The sequence below is a fragment of the Suricata suricatta genome, chromosome 4, assembly GCF_006229205.1.
Source record: "Suricata suricatta isolate VVHF042 chromosome 4, meerkat_22Aug2017_6uvM2_HiC, whole genome shotgun sequence".
Lineage (NCBI taxonomy): Eukaryota > Metazoa > Chordata > Mammalia > Carnivora > Herpestidae > Suricata > Suricata suricatta.
The window spans coordinates 125,969,858-125,989,573 of record NC_043703.1 but is presented as its reverse complement, the minus strand read 5'-3'; the positions used below and the strand labels follow the sequence as shown (position 1 = coordinate 125,989,573).

The following is a 19,716-nucleotide window of genomic DNA, read 5'->3' as shown; positions in this document are numbered from 1 at the left end:
TTTGTTACAGTGTAGTATCCACAGGGCACGCTTCTCCACCCCAACAAATAAGGAGCCCCCGCACCGATCTGGGCCAGCGTCTGCAGAGCACTGTCCGCAGTGGACGAGGGAGAGTCTGGCTGGTGGAGCTACGGGCCCAGAACCCTGCTGAGAGGTTAGCAGTGGCAGGTATCTTCCTGTCACTCACACGGAGGTATAAGTGAGAATGGGGACCTTAGCTTATTTGAGGAAAACAGTCCAGAAAGAGAATGGAAGTGCAGAGAGTGCCGGGAACTGTTAGTGTGGGTGCATACAGGCTGCCGGAGTCATGACAGCCCGAGCCCAGGAAGCAGAGAGCTGCAAACACTGGCCGATGCCAGCTGGTTCGAGAGAAAGGAGGGAGACGCTTGGACAGAGACACGAGACGCAGTCGCTGCGCCAAGCCAGGCTGCGGTGGACTGGCAGAACAGAGGGTGCGGAGACAGAGGTGGCAGTCCCGCTCTTGTGGGACAGGCCGGTGGTGGGCACCACACGGGGCATAAGGTAAAGCTTGCACCAGGAGGAGGGCTGGACACGCTTTTAATTTTGTTTTTCAGAGATGCATCACTCTGTGCAGTAGGAAGGATGGGAAGCTCAATGAGCACCCATGCTGGTTTTAAAGGGAACTCACTTCCTCTAAAGGTAGATGGAGGGGTACCTGGGCGGCTCAGTCGGCTGGGCATCCTACTCTTGATTTCAGCTCAAGTCATGATCTCACGGATTGGGTGTCCGAGCCCCACGTTAGGCTCTGTGCTGACAACATTGGAGCTTGCTTGGGATCTTCAGTCTGCCCCTCCCTCTGCTCCTCCCCTGCTCACTCGCTTGCTCTCTCTTTCAGAATAAATTTAAAAATTTAACAAAATTGATGGGAGATTTTATACGCTATGCAGAGAGATGGTATGTGGAGGGAAGAACAGACAGGTCATCTCAGGGTCCGCTGGAGTGGGCAGGGGGTGCCACAGGATGGGTGGGGGGCGAGCAGAGATTTGAAAGAGTTAAAGAGACAGCTGTGCCTGGAAGGGACAAGCCAGGTCTGGGGCTGGGTGGATGTGGGAAGCCAGGTCCTCCACCATGACTGACCACTAGAGGGCATTGGGACCTCGTGCTAGGCCATCCCATACAGGACTCTGGGGGACCAGAGACCCCACCCTGGCCTATTTCTAGGGCGGCCACAGAGCCTCCTGAACCAGATGGCTGCCTGCTCACTGCTCCCTACACAGGCACTGGTCTCTCCTAGAGATGATGGGAACCAGCTCTCCCACTTGTCTCCCCAGTGGGTGGCGGCGACTGTCATTTGACGACTGACTACACATGACATTGCTCTATAAACGTCCAAGGGCTCTGCCCCCGTAAACCACTCAGTTACTGGAAATCATACGGACTCACTGAGCCCTAACTGATCTTCTCCATATATCAAGACTCTCAGTTTTTAAATGGAAAAGGACTGTCAGGGTATCTTAAAATGTCTGGGATTTATTTTAAAATAATCCTGTGTAATAGGAGGAGTGTGGGTAAAGGGAACAGGTGAAATTCTCCATAATAATGCTTTTCAAGATACCATGTTTTCCCAGGTCTCTGTCTGTAAAATGCCCGTGGGGTTCCTTCGAGCTGCACCCTGACACAGAGGCTCCCTGTGCAGCGCATAACACAAGTTAGCTTGAGGGGTGTGTGGGTGTTAAGGCTAGGGAGGCCCCAAGCTCCTAAGAAAAGTCTGGGAATGAGACATCCCAGGACCATCTCTGACCGATTTCAGTCCACTGCAAGCCCTGAGCAGGAGAGACCTGCTTGGACCCCATTGCTCCCACCTCCCAGGATCATCCGGATCCTCCTTTGGGACCTGAGTTGTCACAGGGCTTGGCACAAAGGTCTCGGCTGCCTACTGGGGTTTTTCTTTGCTCAGGGTCTCTTCAACTGTTGTTGCCGGCAGTGATGAGCAGAGGCAGCAGTGTGGAATGAGCTCCAACAGAGAAGGGACACCGCCGTCCAGGTGGAGGGGCAGAGGGATTCTGAAGGCAGCGAGAAGGACCAGGGTAACCAGCCAGGGTCGGGGCCGGCATTTCTAGACACACGACATCCCAGCTGCCATGTGCGTGCGTGTTGAGGTGTAAGGGGTGGAAAGGTGCACAGGTAACGCTGCCACACGCCGGACTGCTCAGCTCGTCACCTGAGGCAACACCGCCAGACCCCATCAGCTTTGGGAAGGTGGACGACACGCAACGGCATGGGGTGAGGGGAGCAAGAAGATCCCTTTGGCACTTGACGGGGAAACAGACTTACCAAGTGTGCTGGGGATGGTGACCTGGTGTCCTTGACTGTGGCGCTGGAGGGGACATCGAGGAGGGGCCATTTCATCTGCAGGTACTGCAAAGGGGACAGAAAACATACGGCATCTGGTGAGACGAGGCCTGGTGAGCACCCCCAAGTGAGCAGAGGAGGAGCCGGGCAGGTAGGGCTACTGCTGGGTCGCTGTAAGCGCACACGCTCCTTCCTGGTCAGTGTCCACATGAGTATCGCAGGGGAGAGCACACACAGAATCACCACTACCACCGCCAGCCCCCTCTGTCATTTTGTGGGGGGCGCACACCGGGACAACCAACCAAAGTGTCCAAGGAACCTATCATGGACGGTCAAGTTCCTGCTCTAGTCTGTGGGACAAGCAGGGCTCATCAAGGGCTCCCACATGGTGACCCTGCCCCATTCATTCCCATCGCCTACAGCATCACACACAATACTCCCTTGGAAATGGCCTCCCGAAGTATCTGGTGAAGAAATGAATAAAAACCATCTGCCTGACATTCACAGGGTCATGGGTAATATCTGTCCATACTCAACGGTGCTGATTTAACTTCTAGCTATAGTGTTTCTCAGCCTGGAAAAGATTATCTAGTACCTTACCCTGTATTATTGCAGAAAATCCAAACCAAACAGGAAATCCTCTACATACACACATATGCACAGACACTTTCTTTAAACAAAAAGCCTCTCCTTGGGGCGCCTGGGTGGCTCAGTCCATTGAACCACTAAGTCTTGATTTCGGCTCAGGTCGTGATCTCAGGCTCAAGCTCAAGGGATCAAGCCCTGCATCAGGCTCTGCACTGAGCATAGAGCCTGCTTGAGAGTCTCTCTCTCTCCCCCCCGCGCCCCTCTCCCCTGCTTGTACTCTTTTTCCCTAAAATAAAAAAATAAAATAATTTAAAAAAGTCTCTCCTCAACCATGGCAGGCAGTCCTCAGCAAGGGCCTGGAAAAGAAGGAGTGGAGAGGCAGTGAGCAGCGGCAGGTGAGCCCCCTCTGGGGCCCGGAGTCAAATGCCCATGGGTTCAGGGTCTCACTCAGCCAGTGTAGGCTGTGCAACCCAGTACAAGCACCTTAGCAACTCTGAGTCTCGGTTTCTTCATCTGTAAGGTAAGGCTACTGTTGGTAACGTTACAGGCTGTTAGGAGGGTCGGGGACAACGTCAAGTATTGAATACAATGCTTCGCACATGGGAGACATTTGATAAATGGCAGCTAGTGTTTTTGTCAGCAAACCATTAGTCTTTGCCAAGGGCAAAGCACACGTGTTGTCTTAGTGGCAGCGCTGACACGGTGCTTCCGGGCAGCAGACAGCTATGCAGAATTCTTGAGGTTACTTTGAAAATTACACCTCCGATTGGAAATGATGGCTCCAGGAAGAGTTTCATAGAGAGACAGAAATATGTCTCTGAGTTATCCCTTGCTTGGTCATTCAATTTTAGGGAAAAAGAAATCATGAGTTGGCCTTGAGTCATGTGCACAGGATCAGAAAATTAAGATGGGCAGTGCCTCTCTGCTCTCCATCAACCACAAAAATGGTCTGAGAGGACAGGGTCTGGACTTTCACAGCAATGTCCACAGGCACGGATAATGGCCCTAGGACACATCTACAAAGGGCCAGTGAGGTAGCGCCAACAACAGGTGGGATGGGCCAGTGAGGCCTGGCTGTGGGGGCCTTGGGAGGCGGGAGCAAAAGGGGGTCGTGGGGGTGCTATCAGTAAAGGCAGTCTCCATTCTGGGCCTTCTGTTGCCTGTCCCTGCATCCCTGTGGCCCCACGGAATATCATCCCTGTCCCTGCCTTCTGCTGACCCTACCGACCCCTACCCGTCTTTTTCCCTACCCAGAGTCTACACTTTGTAGACTAACTAACTGGAATTTCAATGCCTCCAACAAATTAAAAACACTGGACAAATACTGGAATCACGAGTTGAAATTCATTTCCTAGGGTGCCTGGGTGGCTCAGTTGGTTAAGCACCTGACTCTTGATTTCAGCTCAGGTCATGATCTCAGATTGTGAGTTCGAGCCCCAAGTTGGGCTCCACACTAACAGCTGGGAGCCTGCTTGGGATTTTCTCTCTGCCCCTCCTCTGCTTGCTCGCATGTGCACGCGCGTCTCTCCCACGCAGGCTCTCAAAACTAAATAAACAAACTTTTTAAAAAAATGTTTTATTTATTTTTGATAAAGAGAGAGAGAGACAGAGCATGAGAGGGGGAGGGACAGAGAGAAGGAGACACAGAACCAGAAGCAGGCTCCAGGCTCTGAGCTGTCAGCACCGAGCCTGATGCGGGGCTCGAACCCACGAACATGAGATCTGACCTGAGCCGAAGTCAGAGGCTTAACCGACTGAGCCACCCAGGCGCCCCCAAACTTTTTTTTTTTAAAGTCCTCATTTCTTCAGTGAATAACATTTGGGCCATGCTGGCAGTTTCCAAAGCATTTTCACACACATAAACCAGTTTCCTCTTCGCAACAACCCTGCGATTACAAGTAGGGGTGATTGTCCCAAATTTTCAAATGAGCTAATGGAGGTAAACATAGGGCGAGCGACTAGCCCAACTTTATGATGGAACTTGAGCTGGGGTCTCTCGGCTTCAAACCCCACGCCATGCACTGTAACAGGAGTCATGAAGCTTTCCTTAACACCACCTACTCTAAACCCCACCCCTGCCTTTTCTTCACTCCCATGGGTTTTTCTCCCTCCCTTTTGGTCTCACCCAGGGCTAGCTCACCCAGAGCTGGTGGCCTCAGAGCTGAATGAATATATATACATCAATGGTCTCTCGTAGGGACTTTTGAGGTGACCCAGGCTTACACTGTTCATCACGCTGTTTCTCTAGGAACAATAACCTGAGCATTTGTTTGAAGTTGAACTACAACCACAAATATCACGTGCTAAACAGATGTATCCCAAATCCACCCCGATATGCAACATAGTAGGAGGGGCGCCTGAAACCCACCCATTCTACCAGCACCTGGTTACCTAGTGGGCGTCATAGAGACACACACTGGACACTCTTCATTCTGGTTGGCCAGGGATTTTCTTAGATCAAATAGGAAGCCGTCTAAATCCTAGTTTGGGAAAGAACGTTACCGGCAGAGCTTTTCAGTTGTTAGGCAGAGCAGGCTAGTGAGAGTCTAGCTCAGGGCTTCTCAACCATGGCACTAATGATATTTTGGGATATTGTGGGGGCTGTCCTGTGCACTGCATGGTATTTAGCGGCATCACTGGCCACAACCTACCAAAAGCCAGTAGCTCCCAATCTTCTGCCCATTTGCGATAACCAAAAAGGTCTCCAGACTTTGCCAAATGTTTCCTGGAGTGGCAAAACCGTCCCCCAATGGGAACCACTGCTCTACCATGAGCTACATGAGGGTCTGCCTTCATCCTGGGACTATCAAGGTACAAATATACATATGGGGATACACACACACACACACACACACACACACACACACTCTGAGCAAGTGCTCTTAGTAACAGCTACTGTCTTTGGTTGTCCATCACTTGGTGATCCTGGGTGTCTTACCTACCTACTGCCTGGACTTCCAGGGGGAGGAAGAGACCCCACTGTCCCCATATCTCAGTAGGGTTCCCTCTTACTCAGTGACTTTAACTGAGACCTGAAAGCTTAGAAGCGGGTGAGAATCTTTAGCCTTGTCCCCCACCAAAGCCTGGCCCCACAGAGATCTGTAAGACAGGTGGGGAGAGGGGTTCTAGCAAAGGTGGACATTCGGCCCAGGACCTTTCCTGCTCCAGCCAATCTGGGGGCGGGGGGCTAGGTGTGCATGTGCACAAGGAAGGATTCATTCTGGGAGATGAAGAAATAGAGGATTGTCCCTTCCCCCTTTCTACTGTCCTGCCTTTTTAAGATTTTGAAACAAGTGATAGGGGTGGGGTGGGGAAGACCTATAAAAAGACGCTGGAGCCTGCTGCAGCTTCGCCAAACACCCCTGGGTTGCAATTCTGAAGAAAGGGGTATTCAAAAGGGCCAGCTGAGCTTCCCAGAACCATGAACCAGGGCAGCAAGGGCCGGCGGCATCCTGCAGCCCTCTCTCTCCTCAGCACCAGATCTGTGGAGGTGGCTGGGCAGTTTGGGATTTCCGAGTCAGGCCTACCCCCATGTGTAGGGGCAATAAAACTCTCTTTGGTTGCAATTCTCATCTGAAGCCAGCCCCACAATCACCCCCGGGGCAAGTCAGTTATCGGGGTGTAAGAGAGGTGTGGCTGAGCCTAGATTCTCTGCATGGTCACAGCATGTGGGCAAATTAAAAATGCTGGTTTCTCCAAGCCTCCCCTAGGTTCCATCCAACTGACCCCAGCTGGCTCCTGGGGCTGCAGCAGTGAGGACGGCGGCGGCTTCCCTGCTGGGGATGCTCTTTGGGATGTAAAACATGGAGCCCGTGTGGCACCAATGCACAAGCAATGCCAGCAGTCATGGCCAAGCAACAGCAAGGGCTGCCACTCATGGGACACTGTCTAGGAGGTAAGGACTCTCTTCTAATACAAACAGGAAGCTAAAACTCGACCCGAATGGTGAGTACTCGCACCCTCGATTTACATATGCTACCGTAGGTTGTGGCTCGCTGAGACAGGACAGAGAGGCAGTTTCCCAGTCTTCCTCAACTTGGGAAACTTTCTGGGGTTGGGGTTCCATACAGCACCCTTGGGGAACTTGTGGTCACAGTTAAGTAGACTGAGGCTATGGTTTAGAACCTGTCTTTACTGTATTAAGGAAGGATGGTTCTGTCCCTAGTTTTGTTATTATTTTTAATGTTTATCTGTTTTTGAAAGGAGAGGGGAGGGGGAGAGAGAGAGAGCTGAGAGGGGCAGAGAGGGGGACAGAGGATCCGAAGTCAGTTCTGTGATGACAGCAGTGAGTCCGATGTGGGGCTGGAACTCATGAACCATGAGTTCAGGACCTGAGCGGAAGTCGGGTGCTCAACTGACTGAGCTGCCCAGGCACCCCTGTTCCTAGTTTTAAGTCGTTTTCACTGGGATAGTGAAAACTCTCAAACAGGTTCCTCTTATTTGACTCAGTCATGAGATGTACACACAGTGATACATTTTCTTACACGAGAGCATCTCTACATGCCCCAAGTAAACCCTATTTGGTCATGGTGGCTTGTTCGTTCTTATACGTATTGTGGAATGCTAACTACGAGTCTCTTAAGATTTTACTTCACCATTCCTAAGGGAGAGAGAACAAAAGTTTTCATTTTTGTGTTGTTTTTCTCAAGTGTTGCTATCAGTGTTATTTTGGCTTTACTATTTATAAAGGAGGCTGAACCGCTTTTTCTTTATGCTCTGGGTCCCTTTCTGCTTCTGGGACCCCTCCTTAGTGCCCTCCTGGGGGTGAATCCTTGGCCGGGTGGGCTATTCCCATTCTACTTGGTCTCAGGGAAGGGTCCCTCTGAAGGGTGCTCTCACCGGAGAGCCAGAACCCCATTTCCTGCAGGGAGGCAGAGACTCGGTCCTACAGGATCCCTGCTTAGCTTGAAGACTGTGCAGATTAATTGCAGCTGTGCCCTGGAATTTCCCCAACATACAAATCTTCATGATGTAAAACAGCTGGGAGGAAATCCCAGCATGCCCCGTACAGAGGCAGAACTGCCAATGAGCTATGGAGATTAACCCTCCACCTCCCAGAAGGTAGGGGCGCTCCCCCCGCCACCCCAAGCCAGATCTGCCCCTGTTCCAAGCTTGCTTTGGTGTGGACAGGACTCTACAGGACTCTGGGTACCGCCCACATTCTCCCATTCACAGGTTCTCACAGAAAACCCTTTAGGCAGGGCCCAGGCGAGAGAGGAAGCAAAGCCTCATGTTACAGAAGCAACAGCAGAGCTTACAGACGTGCACGGCAGTTGGAAGCGAGGAAACAAGTCATCTCCAAAAGCTTCCCAGGTGAGAACACACCACCCCACAGAATTCCTTCCACTTCCTGGTGACAGCGACAGGCCTGAAGCAGAGAGAAGGGCTCTTCCCTAGCTTTACCGTCTCACAGTTTTTACCCTTCAGGAGCAGAAGCTTGCCAGTGGAGATGACCAATCTTTCCTGCCTCTCTGGTCCGTAGACCAGACACTCGGGGACCCCAAAGCCAGGGCCCCTCGAACAGAGAAAAAGGCTTTCTTTCCCAGATCTCCCTCTTAGGAAACTGTTCGGTGCAGCCACCCAGCAAAACTGGCGAGAAACCCCCTCAAGGCTGTCCACCACAAAGTGACAAGGACATTGTTCAAAATGCAAATATATTAACACGAAGAATTGTATTCTAAGTGGAAAAACTGTGAACCAATGATCAGTTAGTTTCTTTTTACTCTCCATCCTGCCACAATTGGAGGTAGGGATGGAATCATTTCTCATCAGGACTACTGCAGTGGCCTCCCAAATTGGACAAGCTTAATCATCAGGGGGGCCCTGGCTGACTCAGGCAGTAGAGCATGCGACTCTTAACCTCAGGGTGGTGTGTTCGAGCCCCACATTGAGCGTGGAGCCCACTTAAAACAACAACAAAAACACATAACTCATCAGATCTCTTCCTTGCTTAAAAAATTCCTTTCCTGGTTGGTTGCTGGAAGTCAAGGGATCAAGCTCCCCAAAGTCCTCAGCAATCTGGGGCCAACCTGCCCTTCCAGCCCTCATGGCTCCCCTGCTCCCCACCCACCGGCCAACACCAACGGCACTCAAGTTCGTACAATATTCTGTGCCATTTGCTCAGCTGTTCCCCAGCCTGGAGTATCCTGTACTAGCAGGAAACTCGAACCTCCTCTTCAAAACCCTGTCCCAAGTCCCCTTCCCAGACAAGCCTTCTCCAGTTCCCCACAGGAGCCAGTCACTCTCACCTCTGTGCCAGCTTGGTGTTCCTATGGCACTCCTCATGCTGTGTTGCTGTTATTCATTTGCAAATTCTGTCCGTCTTTTGGACTGCAAGCTCCTCAAGGGTCTGTCCACAGCCCTAGTTCCTCGCCCAGAAGCCGGCATTCATGATGCTTCCAGATCCTGTCCTACCTTGAGCTTAAGCACTTATCAAACTCATAAGCCCCAGTTTCCACATCTGTAACACTGGGTTGTTCCGTCCCTTCCCGAATCCTTTAGAGATGTGGAACACATTTAACGGAGTTTCTTTTCACTCTTGAGTGACTGCTTCTCACGTTAATTGGCCTACTATTGCCAAGAATTTGTAAATGCATCTTGGAGGCTCTGATACCCAAACCCTGCCAGTTCCTGGAGGCCTGTTTAAGATCCTCTGTCTTCTGTCAAAATGGACATAAGTTGATCTCAATTTGAAAGTCTACCAACATTGAGCAATGGGCTCATTAGCAGGGAGAGAGAACTGCTCTCCCAACAGAACAAATGTTTCATTTCAGGAAATCACTGAACAAGATAAAATGAAAGTATTTAGGAGAACTGGTTTCCAAACATGATGGATTAGACAAAGTTCCCAGAGCGAAAGTATAAAAAGCAAAGTTTACACCCTTCTCTCTTATTTTCTTTTCTCGAGATGAGAAGTTTCTGCATTTGCTTCGTTTCATGGATGGCGCTGAAACCCAAACACAATCACGATCTTTGTTTTACTCATGGGCACAAGTTCCTTCTTAAGTTTCTGCTAATAGGTGAGTTGTTACAAATGAATCCAAAATGTCTTAATACTGTGGTGCCTGGGTGGCTCAGTTGGTTAAGCGTCAGACTTGGGCTCAGGTCATGATCTCACGGTTTGTGAGGTCAAGCCCTGCATCCAGGCTCTGTGCTGCCAGCTAACTCAGAGCCTGGAGCCTGTCTTTGGATTCTGTGTCTCCCTCTCTCCCTGACCCTCCCCTGCTCACGCTGTCTCTCTCAAAAATAAATTAAAAAACATTAAAAAAGATTTTTTAAAAAAATGTCTTAATACAAGCTACTTTTTTCATGTCATATAACACATATAATTCTCCTTGGGATAGTTATTTAGAAGCACAGTTCTGCAATGTTTTAAACCAATGAAACGACTTTTTTCTCTGAGGCACCTGTCACAGCATTTGGGTCAGCAAATAATTTTGAAGCCCCTCCTGTGTACCGGCAGTGAAAGGGGCTCTAAAAATATTTCATGACTGAAGAGTAAACTCAAGAGTGGGTTGGTTAGGTTTCAGTTTTCCCATAAACACCTATTCCCTGCCCATACCCTCAAATAATCCCCCTTCTTTCCCAGATGGCCTTAAACTATTCTCTTCCTCTTCCAACTCGGAGAATCGGGCAATTCTGCATACCAAACTTGACCAAAGGTTGGTTTTTAGACACTGCCCCCCTCCCCCAGAGGCCAGTTTCCAGTGGTGGAAGGATACAGCATGGGAAGCGAAGAGCAGGGTCCCAGGCTCGTTCTAACCTCTCTGGACTTCATCATTTCACCTTTAAAATGGGAGTGTTTAATTTCACTGGCCTGAAGGCAGGGCCCTGGACCAGATGGCCTCCCATGGAAGAGAAAACAAAAATCAGTGGGTTCCTGGGAGTGGAGACTGCACTGAGGTACTCAATCGACTCAGGAGTCCTCGCGGACCCTCATTTACAAGCTGTGTACCTGAGGAAGCGACCTCACCCTTCAGAACCTCTGGTTCCTCATCCGGGACATGAGAATAACAGCACCTCCCATCTGGCAGAATTGTTTGAATTTAGTGCAGCAGTCACTCGGGAAAGGACAACCCGGAGGGCTGCGCTTGTGGGGAGATCCTAGGAAACAGGTGTTTAGTCCCCAAAACTTAAGTTTCTTTTTGTTCACCAAGCCTACTACCTGCACGTTACCCAGGGACAAGGAAGAGCTAATTAACATAGACTTTGACCATTCACTTCTCTCCAGGCGCTTCATGCCAAGGGGTCCTGCTCCGTAGTGCATTAGTAAATGTGCGGCAACCAGCTCTCTGAGCAAAAGCACAAACACAAACCGAGCTTTGTAGCATTTGCTAGTATCCACACGTGTAAATACTCCCACCATGGCTGATTTCAAGCTATGACCATGGGTCCTTGACGGCAGGGATGAGAAGAGATGCTAACGGCTGGCTAGGTAGCAGCGGGCTCCAGCACACTCTGCCTGCGAACAGGTGCTGAGGCGTGCCCTGGCTAGCGGGGGGCTTCTGGTTCTGCTCACGGACGACTGGAAGGCTTATGCATGTGGTCCTCGGCTGGAGTGGGCCCAAGGTCTTGAAGCAGAGTTGGACTCTTGGCCGGGCAGATCTCTCTGGCAGCTGCACGCTCCTTTCGGAAGGAGCAGGGAAACTCTGCCCCCAGAGCACTGGGCATTCAAAGAAACAGTCAAAGGGAAAACTGCTTTGGGGTCATCATTTCTGAAGCCTAGAACTACACACAGGCCTCCTCAGTCCACACATCCTCTCACACTGGCTGTGATCTTGGGGTTTGCTGGGCTGGGCAGTTTCTGTGCTCAGTGCCTGACCATATACACACACAGAGAAGCTTCTTTGTAGGAACTGGCCTTGGACGCCTGGCCCTCCTTTCCCTGAGCCTGCCCCCTCCTCCTCTCCCTTCTGCCTTGGGTCTCCTCGTGGCCATGTCTGGCCTGTGATGGCAGCACTCCCCTTCCTTCGCAGAAGATCATCTGTCCTGACCCCCACTGTGGGCTCAGATTCGGCCGAAAGAGCCCCTGCGCTGGCACAGCTTTGGGCCCGTTCTCTGGCCCGCACACACGCACCCCATCTTGATCACCTAGCAGCATATTAGAGCTGATTGATTCTGTGTGACGGCTCCATGGGATCCACTGTACAGAAATGCCAGACTCTCCACACAGTCCCTACTGCCAGACATGTAAGAGCTTCCCAGCCTCCTGCCGCAGTGCACATCCTTGAACACTCATCATTACGCTCACGTATGAACACAGATGTAGGATGTCTCCAGCTGGGAGGGGAACTGCTAGGTCAAAGGCACGTACGTTGAGGTTTGCAGAAGTATTATCGAATTTCTCTGTCTACACTGCTACCAGTAACATAGAAGGGGGCTTATGCCCTTGCCCACAGTGTCATCAAACTTACTGAGCTTTGCCAAAGTGACAGGTGGAAAACAGTAGCTCCTTATTTCCAATTTGCGTTTCTCTTGCTACAAGTGAGGCTGGGAACTGCCACATGTGTAGGTAAGGATTTGAGGGCTAGACAAGACGTGTGTGGACAAGAGGAAGCGGGCTTACGAGGCAGATGGTACAAGGAGGGGGAGGGAAGGACTGGGTATGGACTGTGCAGGTAGAATGGAAGGCTGGGTGAGCTGTGCAGGAGAGGGCTCCTAGTGAATTACAAAACGCTGTGACACATTTACAGTGGAGACTCAGGGGAAAGAAGGGGCAGATGTGACAGGAGCCGAGGACACAGCTTATGGCGTGGAAGAGCGTGGGAGGCAAAGAGGAGAGCCCAGGGAGCCGCTGATGCTCAAGGCTGGGTAAGCAGGGAGGCTGGCGCATGGCTACACGTTCCCTCCTTTCCAGTCTAGCTTCGGTTCCAGCCACTCTCCTGTCTCTGTCCCTGCAAGGCTACTGAGCACTCGAAACAGGGAAGCAGCCTTGTAAGCTACCAAATCCCATGGGTGTCCTGTGAGCCTCGTCTTATTTAGAAGCTCTGCGGAACACGGTTCCTGCACAGAACCCCTGCCCTCCCTGGTCTCCTATGCTTTCAGGCTCCATTTACCCTCTGGTACCCGTACTGCCCTGAATAAATGTCTCACACAAACTGTTTAGGGAGAAAAGCCAATTAAAGAACCTGTAAGGACAGTCACCACAATGTTATCACTGGGTTTCAGCATCTCGGGCAAACTTCCTTACTCTTTGTGCTCATCTTATTCATTGAAATTTTACAATGACCATGTCCTATATCATAGCAAGAATAAGCAAAGCTATTAAATTTAATCCCAGACTGGTTTTTGTTGCCCAGCCCGTGCCTTCAGTTTTTCCAAGTGGAAATTTCAGAATCTGCCTTCATGTCTTTGCTTCCCCTGTCTCCTGTTGGCCAAAAAGTTCCATGGATTCTAGGCCTCTTTCTAGATTTTAGGGATTCAGGCCTCCTTATTTCATGGCGGGGCTGCCGTAGCAGCCTTCTGTCTGCTTCTGGCCTCCTGGCTCTGGTGCAGTTCTGCTCCAGACTCTGTCTAGGAGGCACCAGGAGGTAGCAAGCCGGTCCGAAGGGGCTAGTGGTGAGAGTCCATTTGTCTCAGACCAACAAAATACCTGGTGTCCATAGCAAAGAGCAGGGGCAGGGTGCTGGGTGAGGACTGTGCGTCCCAAATCCTCCTCCGTGGTGGTCCCACTGCTTCTGCCTCCCTCCCTATCTCTTCCAGTCCACCCATCACTTGCCACTACAAATATCTTTCTAATATAAAACTAAGCTATTTCAAGATGGCTGGCGGCTTCCCATTCCTATAGAAAGGCCTCCTTATAGAACTGGTAGACAGGCAATGACAGCTGTGCACAGAGCACTCCATAAATGTCACATGGGCACCTTCTACACAGGCTCAGGTGCATGACATGCCAGAGGGGAGGTTTTCTAAGTGCTTAAGTAACTATAATGTAAGTCAGCAAATGACAGGTTCACAGAAGAGAGGGGTCACGGTAAGCAGGATTCTCACAGAAAAACTGGAAGACTTCATCCAGGTGGTGACAGGAGAGCTGGGTCACACAGGCAAGATACACTTCTGTGGTCATTTACTGCTTAAAGCATTTTTTTTAAGTTTATTTATTTCTTGAGAAGGAGAATTTCAATCAAGCTCTGAGCTGTCAGCACAGAGCCTGATGCAGATCTTGAACTCACAAACCGTGAGATCATGACCTGAGCTGAGACCAAGAGTCAGGCATGCTTAACTGACTGAGCCCCCCAGGTGTTCCATACTTCTTAAAGCGTTTTATATTAATTACCTCATTTCATCTTAAAGACCATTAGATATAGATAGATGAGGCAGGTATTATCACCCTCATTTTATGTATTTATTATAATTTTTTATATTTATTCATTTTTGAGAGACAGAGACAGAGCGTGAGTGGGGGAGGGGCAGAGAGAGAGGGAGACACAGAATCTGAAGCAGGCTCCAGGCTCTGAGCTGTCAGCACAGAGACTAATGCGGCGCTCGAACCCACAGACCAGGAGATCATGATCTGAGCTGAAGTCAGATGCTTAACCGACTGAGCTACTGATTGCCGGAAGCTCCTGGATTTAAGATTCCCCATGGTCATGAACCAGTTGATGTCCAGTTGGCACTAGAATACAGAGCTTGGGACTGTTATGGTATGACCCAAAGGGTGCAAGAGCACGTTTCTGGCCTTCTAGAAGCTTTGTCTCACCTTGGGATCTTAAGGGTAGCAAATACAGATCATGAATGCCAGTACAACCCTGTCTTGGGCCCAAGGCGAACACTGCTATAGATCATGGTGTTCTTCCCTGTTTACGTTTAGACCTCAGAATGTTCAACCCAGTACATCAGGCAGCCACCAACAGTTGATCCAAATTGATCTGGGAGGTGCAGTCTATTTATTCTGTCTGATTTAAGCCTGAAGGTTGATACAGATATCTTGGCTAGTAAGAACGGGGCCCCAGGGGGCGGGGGGGGGGGGGAAGACCAGGCCTCAGAAACATTTGTCTCCAGACCCGCACACTGTGGACCTCAAGTTTCCAGACAGAGACGGAGGAGCCACAAAGAATGTGACTGGATAGCAAAAAGAGTAATGACTTGCATGGAGCCCATTGACCAAAGAGCAGGCCTGGGAATTCTGAAGTTTATGGATTTTTCCCTGTGGGAGGAGAAGCTGGAAAGCATCCCAGGTATTGAGGAGAAAGGAAGCAGGATCTGTGTATAATCAATGGGGAACAGGAAGTGCTTATCGTGGGCCAGTAAAATACACAACACAAAAGGACAGCCAGGCGGCCTGGAGCCGCCTCCCGGCACACGGAGCTGCAAGGGCCTCTCTCCAGAAGCCTTCTCCAGCACTCCTGCAGCCAGCGGCTGGCCAAAGTCAACAACTCCCGGGCACCAGGAAGTGGGAAATGTCTGGAGAGGGCCCTCAATAGGCGGGCAGCTCTGGGAGAGCTCTCGGACCCGACTGGCGAGAGAGGATGCTAAGGATAGGTCCACCCCAGCCGGCTCGACACAGGACCATCTCTCCTAATAAAGGAGCCTGAACTACAGATTCCCGCGTCCCAACCTGGTGCGCGCGTAGTAGGTGGACACAAGTGGGTTGGGTCATCACAAAATGACTCTGCATTTGTACTGAAGTGAGGGTGCCCAAATTAGGATAGGGTAGTGAAAGGGCTATAAGAAATGAACATTTATCATGGGTACAGTGTGTATACTTTATACACGTTATCGTGGCACCAAACTCACACGTCTCCTCCCCCTCCTCACTTCCTGAGAGGGTCTTGCACCTCGTTCTCAGTTCCCATTCAATTCTATTAAATAATAGCTATTTTTGTTTTAGTCCTTAAACTATTCATTTTAATAGGTATTAAAATATATATGTATTCTACATAACAAAAAGGAAAGCCCATGTCTTAAACACTATTGCTTTTAATTTTTTTAAAGTTTATTTCTTTAGGGGCACCTGGGTGGCTCATTCAGATAAGTGTCCGACTTTGGCTCAGGTCATGATCTCACGGTTCGTGAGTTCGAGCCCCACATCGGGCTCTGTGCTGACAGCTCAGAGCCTGGAGCCTGCTGCAGATTCTGTGTCTCCTTCTCTCTCTGCCCTTCCCCTGCTCACGCTCTGTCTCTCTCTCTCTCAAAAATAAACAAACATTAAAAAAAATTTTTTTGAATGCTGAATATTAACTGAGGGTTGAAGGGAAAGGGGGTGGGGGGGAAAGAGGTGGTGGTGATGGAGGAGGGCACTTGTGGGGAAGAGCACTGGGTGTTGTATGGAAACCAATTTGACAATAAACTATTAAAAAAAATAAAAATTAAAAAAATAAAATTAAATAAAGTATTTTTTAAGTTTATTTCTTTATTTTGAGAAAGAGTGAGGACGAGCAGGGGAGGGACAGAGAGAGAGGGAGAGAACCAGTGCAGAGCCCGATGTGCAGCTTGATCCCATGAACTGTGAGATCACGACCTGAGCTGAAATTAAAAGTCTGCGGCTTAACTGACTGAGCCCCTCAGGTGTCCCAATGAAGCGCCATTTTTAAAAAGTGGGAAGAAAGCGAGTCAACTCAAAGAAAAATATTAGACAAATAACATAGGTGCTACGTGGCATACAGCTGCCATTCAAGGAACACTGCTGTAGAATCATGTGTTTACGGCCATCCAGTGGCTACTGCAAATATCCCTAGGAACCAGAAGAGGTTCTGCACACAAATCTAAACGTCGACATGTGCCAAGACACACCAGTGTCTTTCTCCCAAATGCTTCTCACTCGGATCCACCGTCCACTAGTGCGCTCCTAAGTCGAGACCTTAGAAATCTTTCCCTCCCCGCTCTGCCTCACTCTCTGCTGGCTCGCCAGTCACTAAGTCCTGTCCATTGACAGCCATAGGATTTTTTCCATTTCTAACACCCCTGACTCCACAGTGGCTTCCTCACCACTCCCGGCCTCGGCTCAGTCCCTCCTCCCAGTCATTCACATCCCCTGCCGCCAGGATTCATGGATCCCGTGTTACCTCCTCCTAAGCTTCTTGGGCACAGGGATCAGAATTGTCCCCTGGATCACGACAGCCCATGGCACAGTGCGTCATTTGTGAGAGGTGCCTGGTAACTATGGCAGCGTGTTTTAGAGTTAATTAGGGACTTAAGTGTTTCTCCCTCCAAGTGTTGCTTCCCAGCCAGTTCCTGGGGAGAAACACATTCAGAAGCCAAAGGCCATCAGTGGCCATGCTCCTGGGGTTGTTGCCATAGACCCTAATCTTGTTGACCCAGGGAGAGAGCAGTGATAACCACAGACTTTGGGGAAGACTACAGATAGTGAATGGGTCTTCCACTGCCAATGGGTAACCTACTTGCTAATAAAGATTCCATTTACTTAATACAGTAAGACTGATGAAATCATTCACTGATATCATATCTGCTTCCAACTATTTTTGTATTTTGCCCTATAGTGTACATGTTGATTACAAAATAGAGCTTGATATGTGTTAGGTCTTCTGTAGTAGGGGCCATGGCAATGGGAGTGTGTTGCTCAGTAAAATCATACTGTTTGACATTAACCTCAGTTCAGGTAAGCAGATAAGTAGGTGCAAGAGCCAAGGACATCAAACTGTCTGAGCAGAAGAGCAAACAAGTTTCTTTAAAGATAATATTTACTGATTAGTTACCTTGTGCCAGGCACTGTACCAAGCTATTCCCATGTGTCATTTCACTTAACCCTCTCTTCCTCATAAGCTGATGGATGTTATTATTTTCCCCATTTAGCAGATGGGAGAGATTAAGGTAAGAGAATTTCAGTAACCTGCCCAGGTCCTGTCATCTTATTAGCGCTCTCATTTATGCCAGTGTTGGAGGAGAAAATACGTACGTCACTCCTCCAGGCCCGTCCTGGCATTTGTCAGATAAGGCACTAAGGCCACTGCCACAGCTATGATTAGAATAGCCTGGGGCTCGTATGGATCAGGCTATTTTCTTTTTTTAAGTTTGTTTATTTATTTATTTTTGAGAGTGTGAGAGAGAGAACGAGAGAGACAGCAAGCATGTGTGCACAGCAGGGGAGGGGCTGAGAGAGAGAGGAGAGAGAGAATTACAAACTGAGATCATGACTTGAGCTGAAATCAAGAGTTAGACATTCAAGGGACTAAGCCACCCAGGCACCCCAGATCAGGCTAGTTTTTGCAACTAACATATAAACTATAGGGGACAATATAAAAATAATTGGAAGGGAATAAAATATTACTCTAAGTAAATCAACATTATGAATGCCAACCAGCAGAAATCATAGAACTCACAACAAAGGAATGATTGTATCAATCAAGATTTCACTATGAAGAGTGTGGTCACAGTTCCACACTGCCCCCTGGTGGTGCCCATGCAGACACCGGAAGCAGGCTAGGCCAATGAAGAGGGGGAACAAAGGCTCTGGATAAGGATATGCTATAATGATCCCATGAACCTGAGCCCCACTTCTCTTGGTTTCTCTCTTTCTCTCTCTCCCTCTGCCCCTCGTTCACTTGTGCCTCACCACCCCCTGTCAAGAAAAAAAAAAAAAAAAAAGAGAGATAGATGCCATGTTGAAAACCACATCAGGGAAAGGCCTTAGAAAACCCATAGGCAGTGACCTAGGGGGACTGACAGAAAAGGTCCTTTAGGGCCAGGCCCTTACCCAAGCCGTCAAGGAGAATGTCTGAGTTCCTCTTCTATTTGTTAGCAGAATTTGAGATTAAAACTGAGTTACGAACTCAGTAATGAGTTAAACACTTTTAGTCTGTCAAATTGGCAGAGGCTTTTTTTTCCTTTTTAATTACCATGGGCACTTTTCATACCTTGTTGGTGGGAGAGTAAATTAGTAAACCTTTCTTGTGCAATTTGGAGATATGTATCAAGTCTTCCAAAAGTCTACCACCGGAAGGAATGTATCCTAAGGAAATAATTAAGTATGTGAGCAAAACGTAGCTGTAAGAAAGCTCACTGAAGTGTTGTTTATAAGAGCCGAAAGATATTAAGATACTTATGCTGCAATTATGCTATCTGAATTTATGAAGTAGGCAAGTATTTACAGACAAAGAAAGGTGCTTACTATATACTGTTAAGTGAAAGAGCACGATACAAAACATGTGTTGATTCTACTTTTAAAAAATATGCATCTTTGTGTATGTTTTGATCAGAGATCTGGAAGAATATACTCTTAAAAGGTGAACTGAACTTATCTCTGGATAACAAAATTATGGGCGATCTTTCTTTTTTCTTCTTTTGACTACACATGTATTACTTTTAAAATGTGAAAACGGGGGTGCCTGGGTGGCTCAGTCGGTTGAGTATCCGACTTCGGCTCAGGTGATGATCTCACGGTTTGTGAGTTTGAGCCCCGTGTCGGGGCTGACAGCTTAGAGCCTGGAGCCTGCTTTGAATTCTGTGTCTCCCTCTCTCTCTGCCCCTCCCCTGCTCGTGTTCTGTCTCTCCCCCTCTATCAAAAATAAATAAACATTAAAAAAATAATTTAAAAAATGTGAAAACGAACGCATGCAATGAAAATCACTTTTTGCTGAGACATTTTAAAGACTGATAAAACCAATCCGGAAAAAACAACAGCAGTAGAATCTACATCCAAATCCCCAGTCTCACATTTCTGAACTCGCACGTGCTATTTTCCCTTGAACAGCAGTAGTATCCTGCCCCTGATGGCTCTTTCTAGCCATCCCCACTGGGGCCTGGAAAAGGGTGATCTCAGCCACTTAGGAATCTCTGCTGGTCCCGGGACAAGATGGGCTTGCTGGGCCCGTGGTGCCGTGACCGCCAGCTGCACGGGCCCTTCCCCAGTTGAGGAAG

At 49.1% G+C, this 19,716-nt stretch overlaps 1 protein-coding gene across 1 annotated transcript in view; it reads right to left on the bottom strand.

Moving 5' to 3' along the window:
* The window catches only part of TCF7L1 (transcription factor 7 like 1), a gene marked incomplete at its 5' end in the record, with an annotated part of 152,799 nt that overhangs the window by 17,505 nt on the left and 115,578 nt on the right, over positions 1 to 19,716 (bottom strand). Inside the window, one exon of the mRNA XM_029937707.1 lies at positions 2,296 to 2,379. Within this exon, the coding sequence (XP_029793567.1) occupies positions 2,296 to 2,379 (84 nt within the window). The remainder of the gene's footprint in view (positions 1 to 2,295; positions 2,380 to 19,716) is intronic.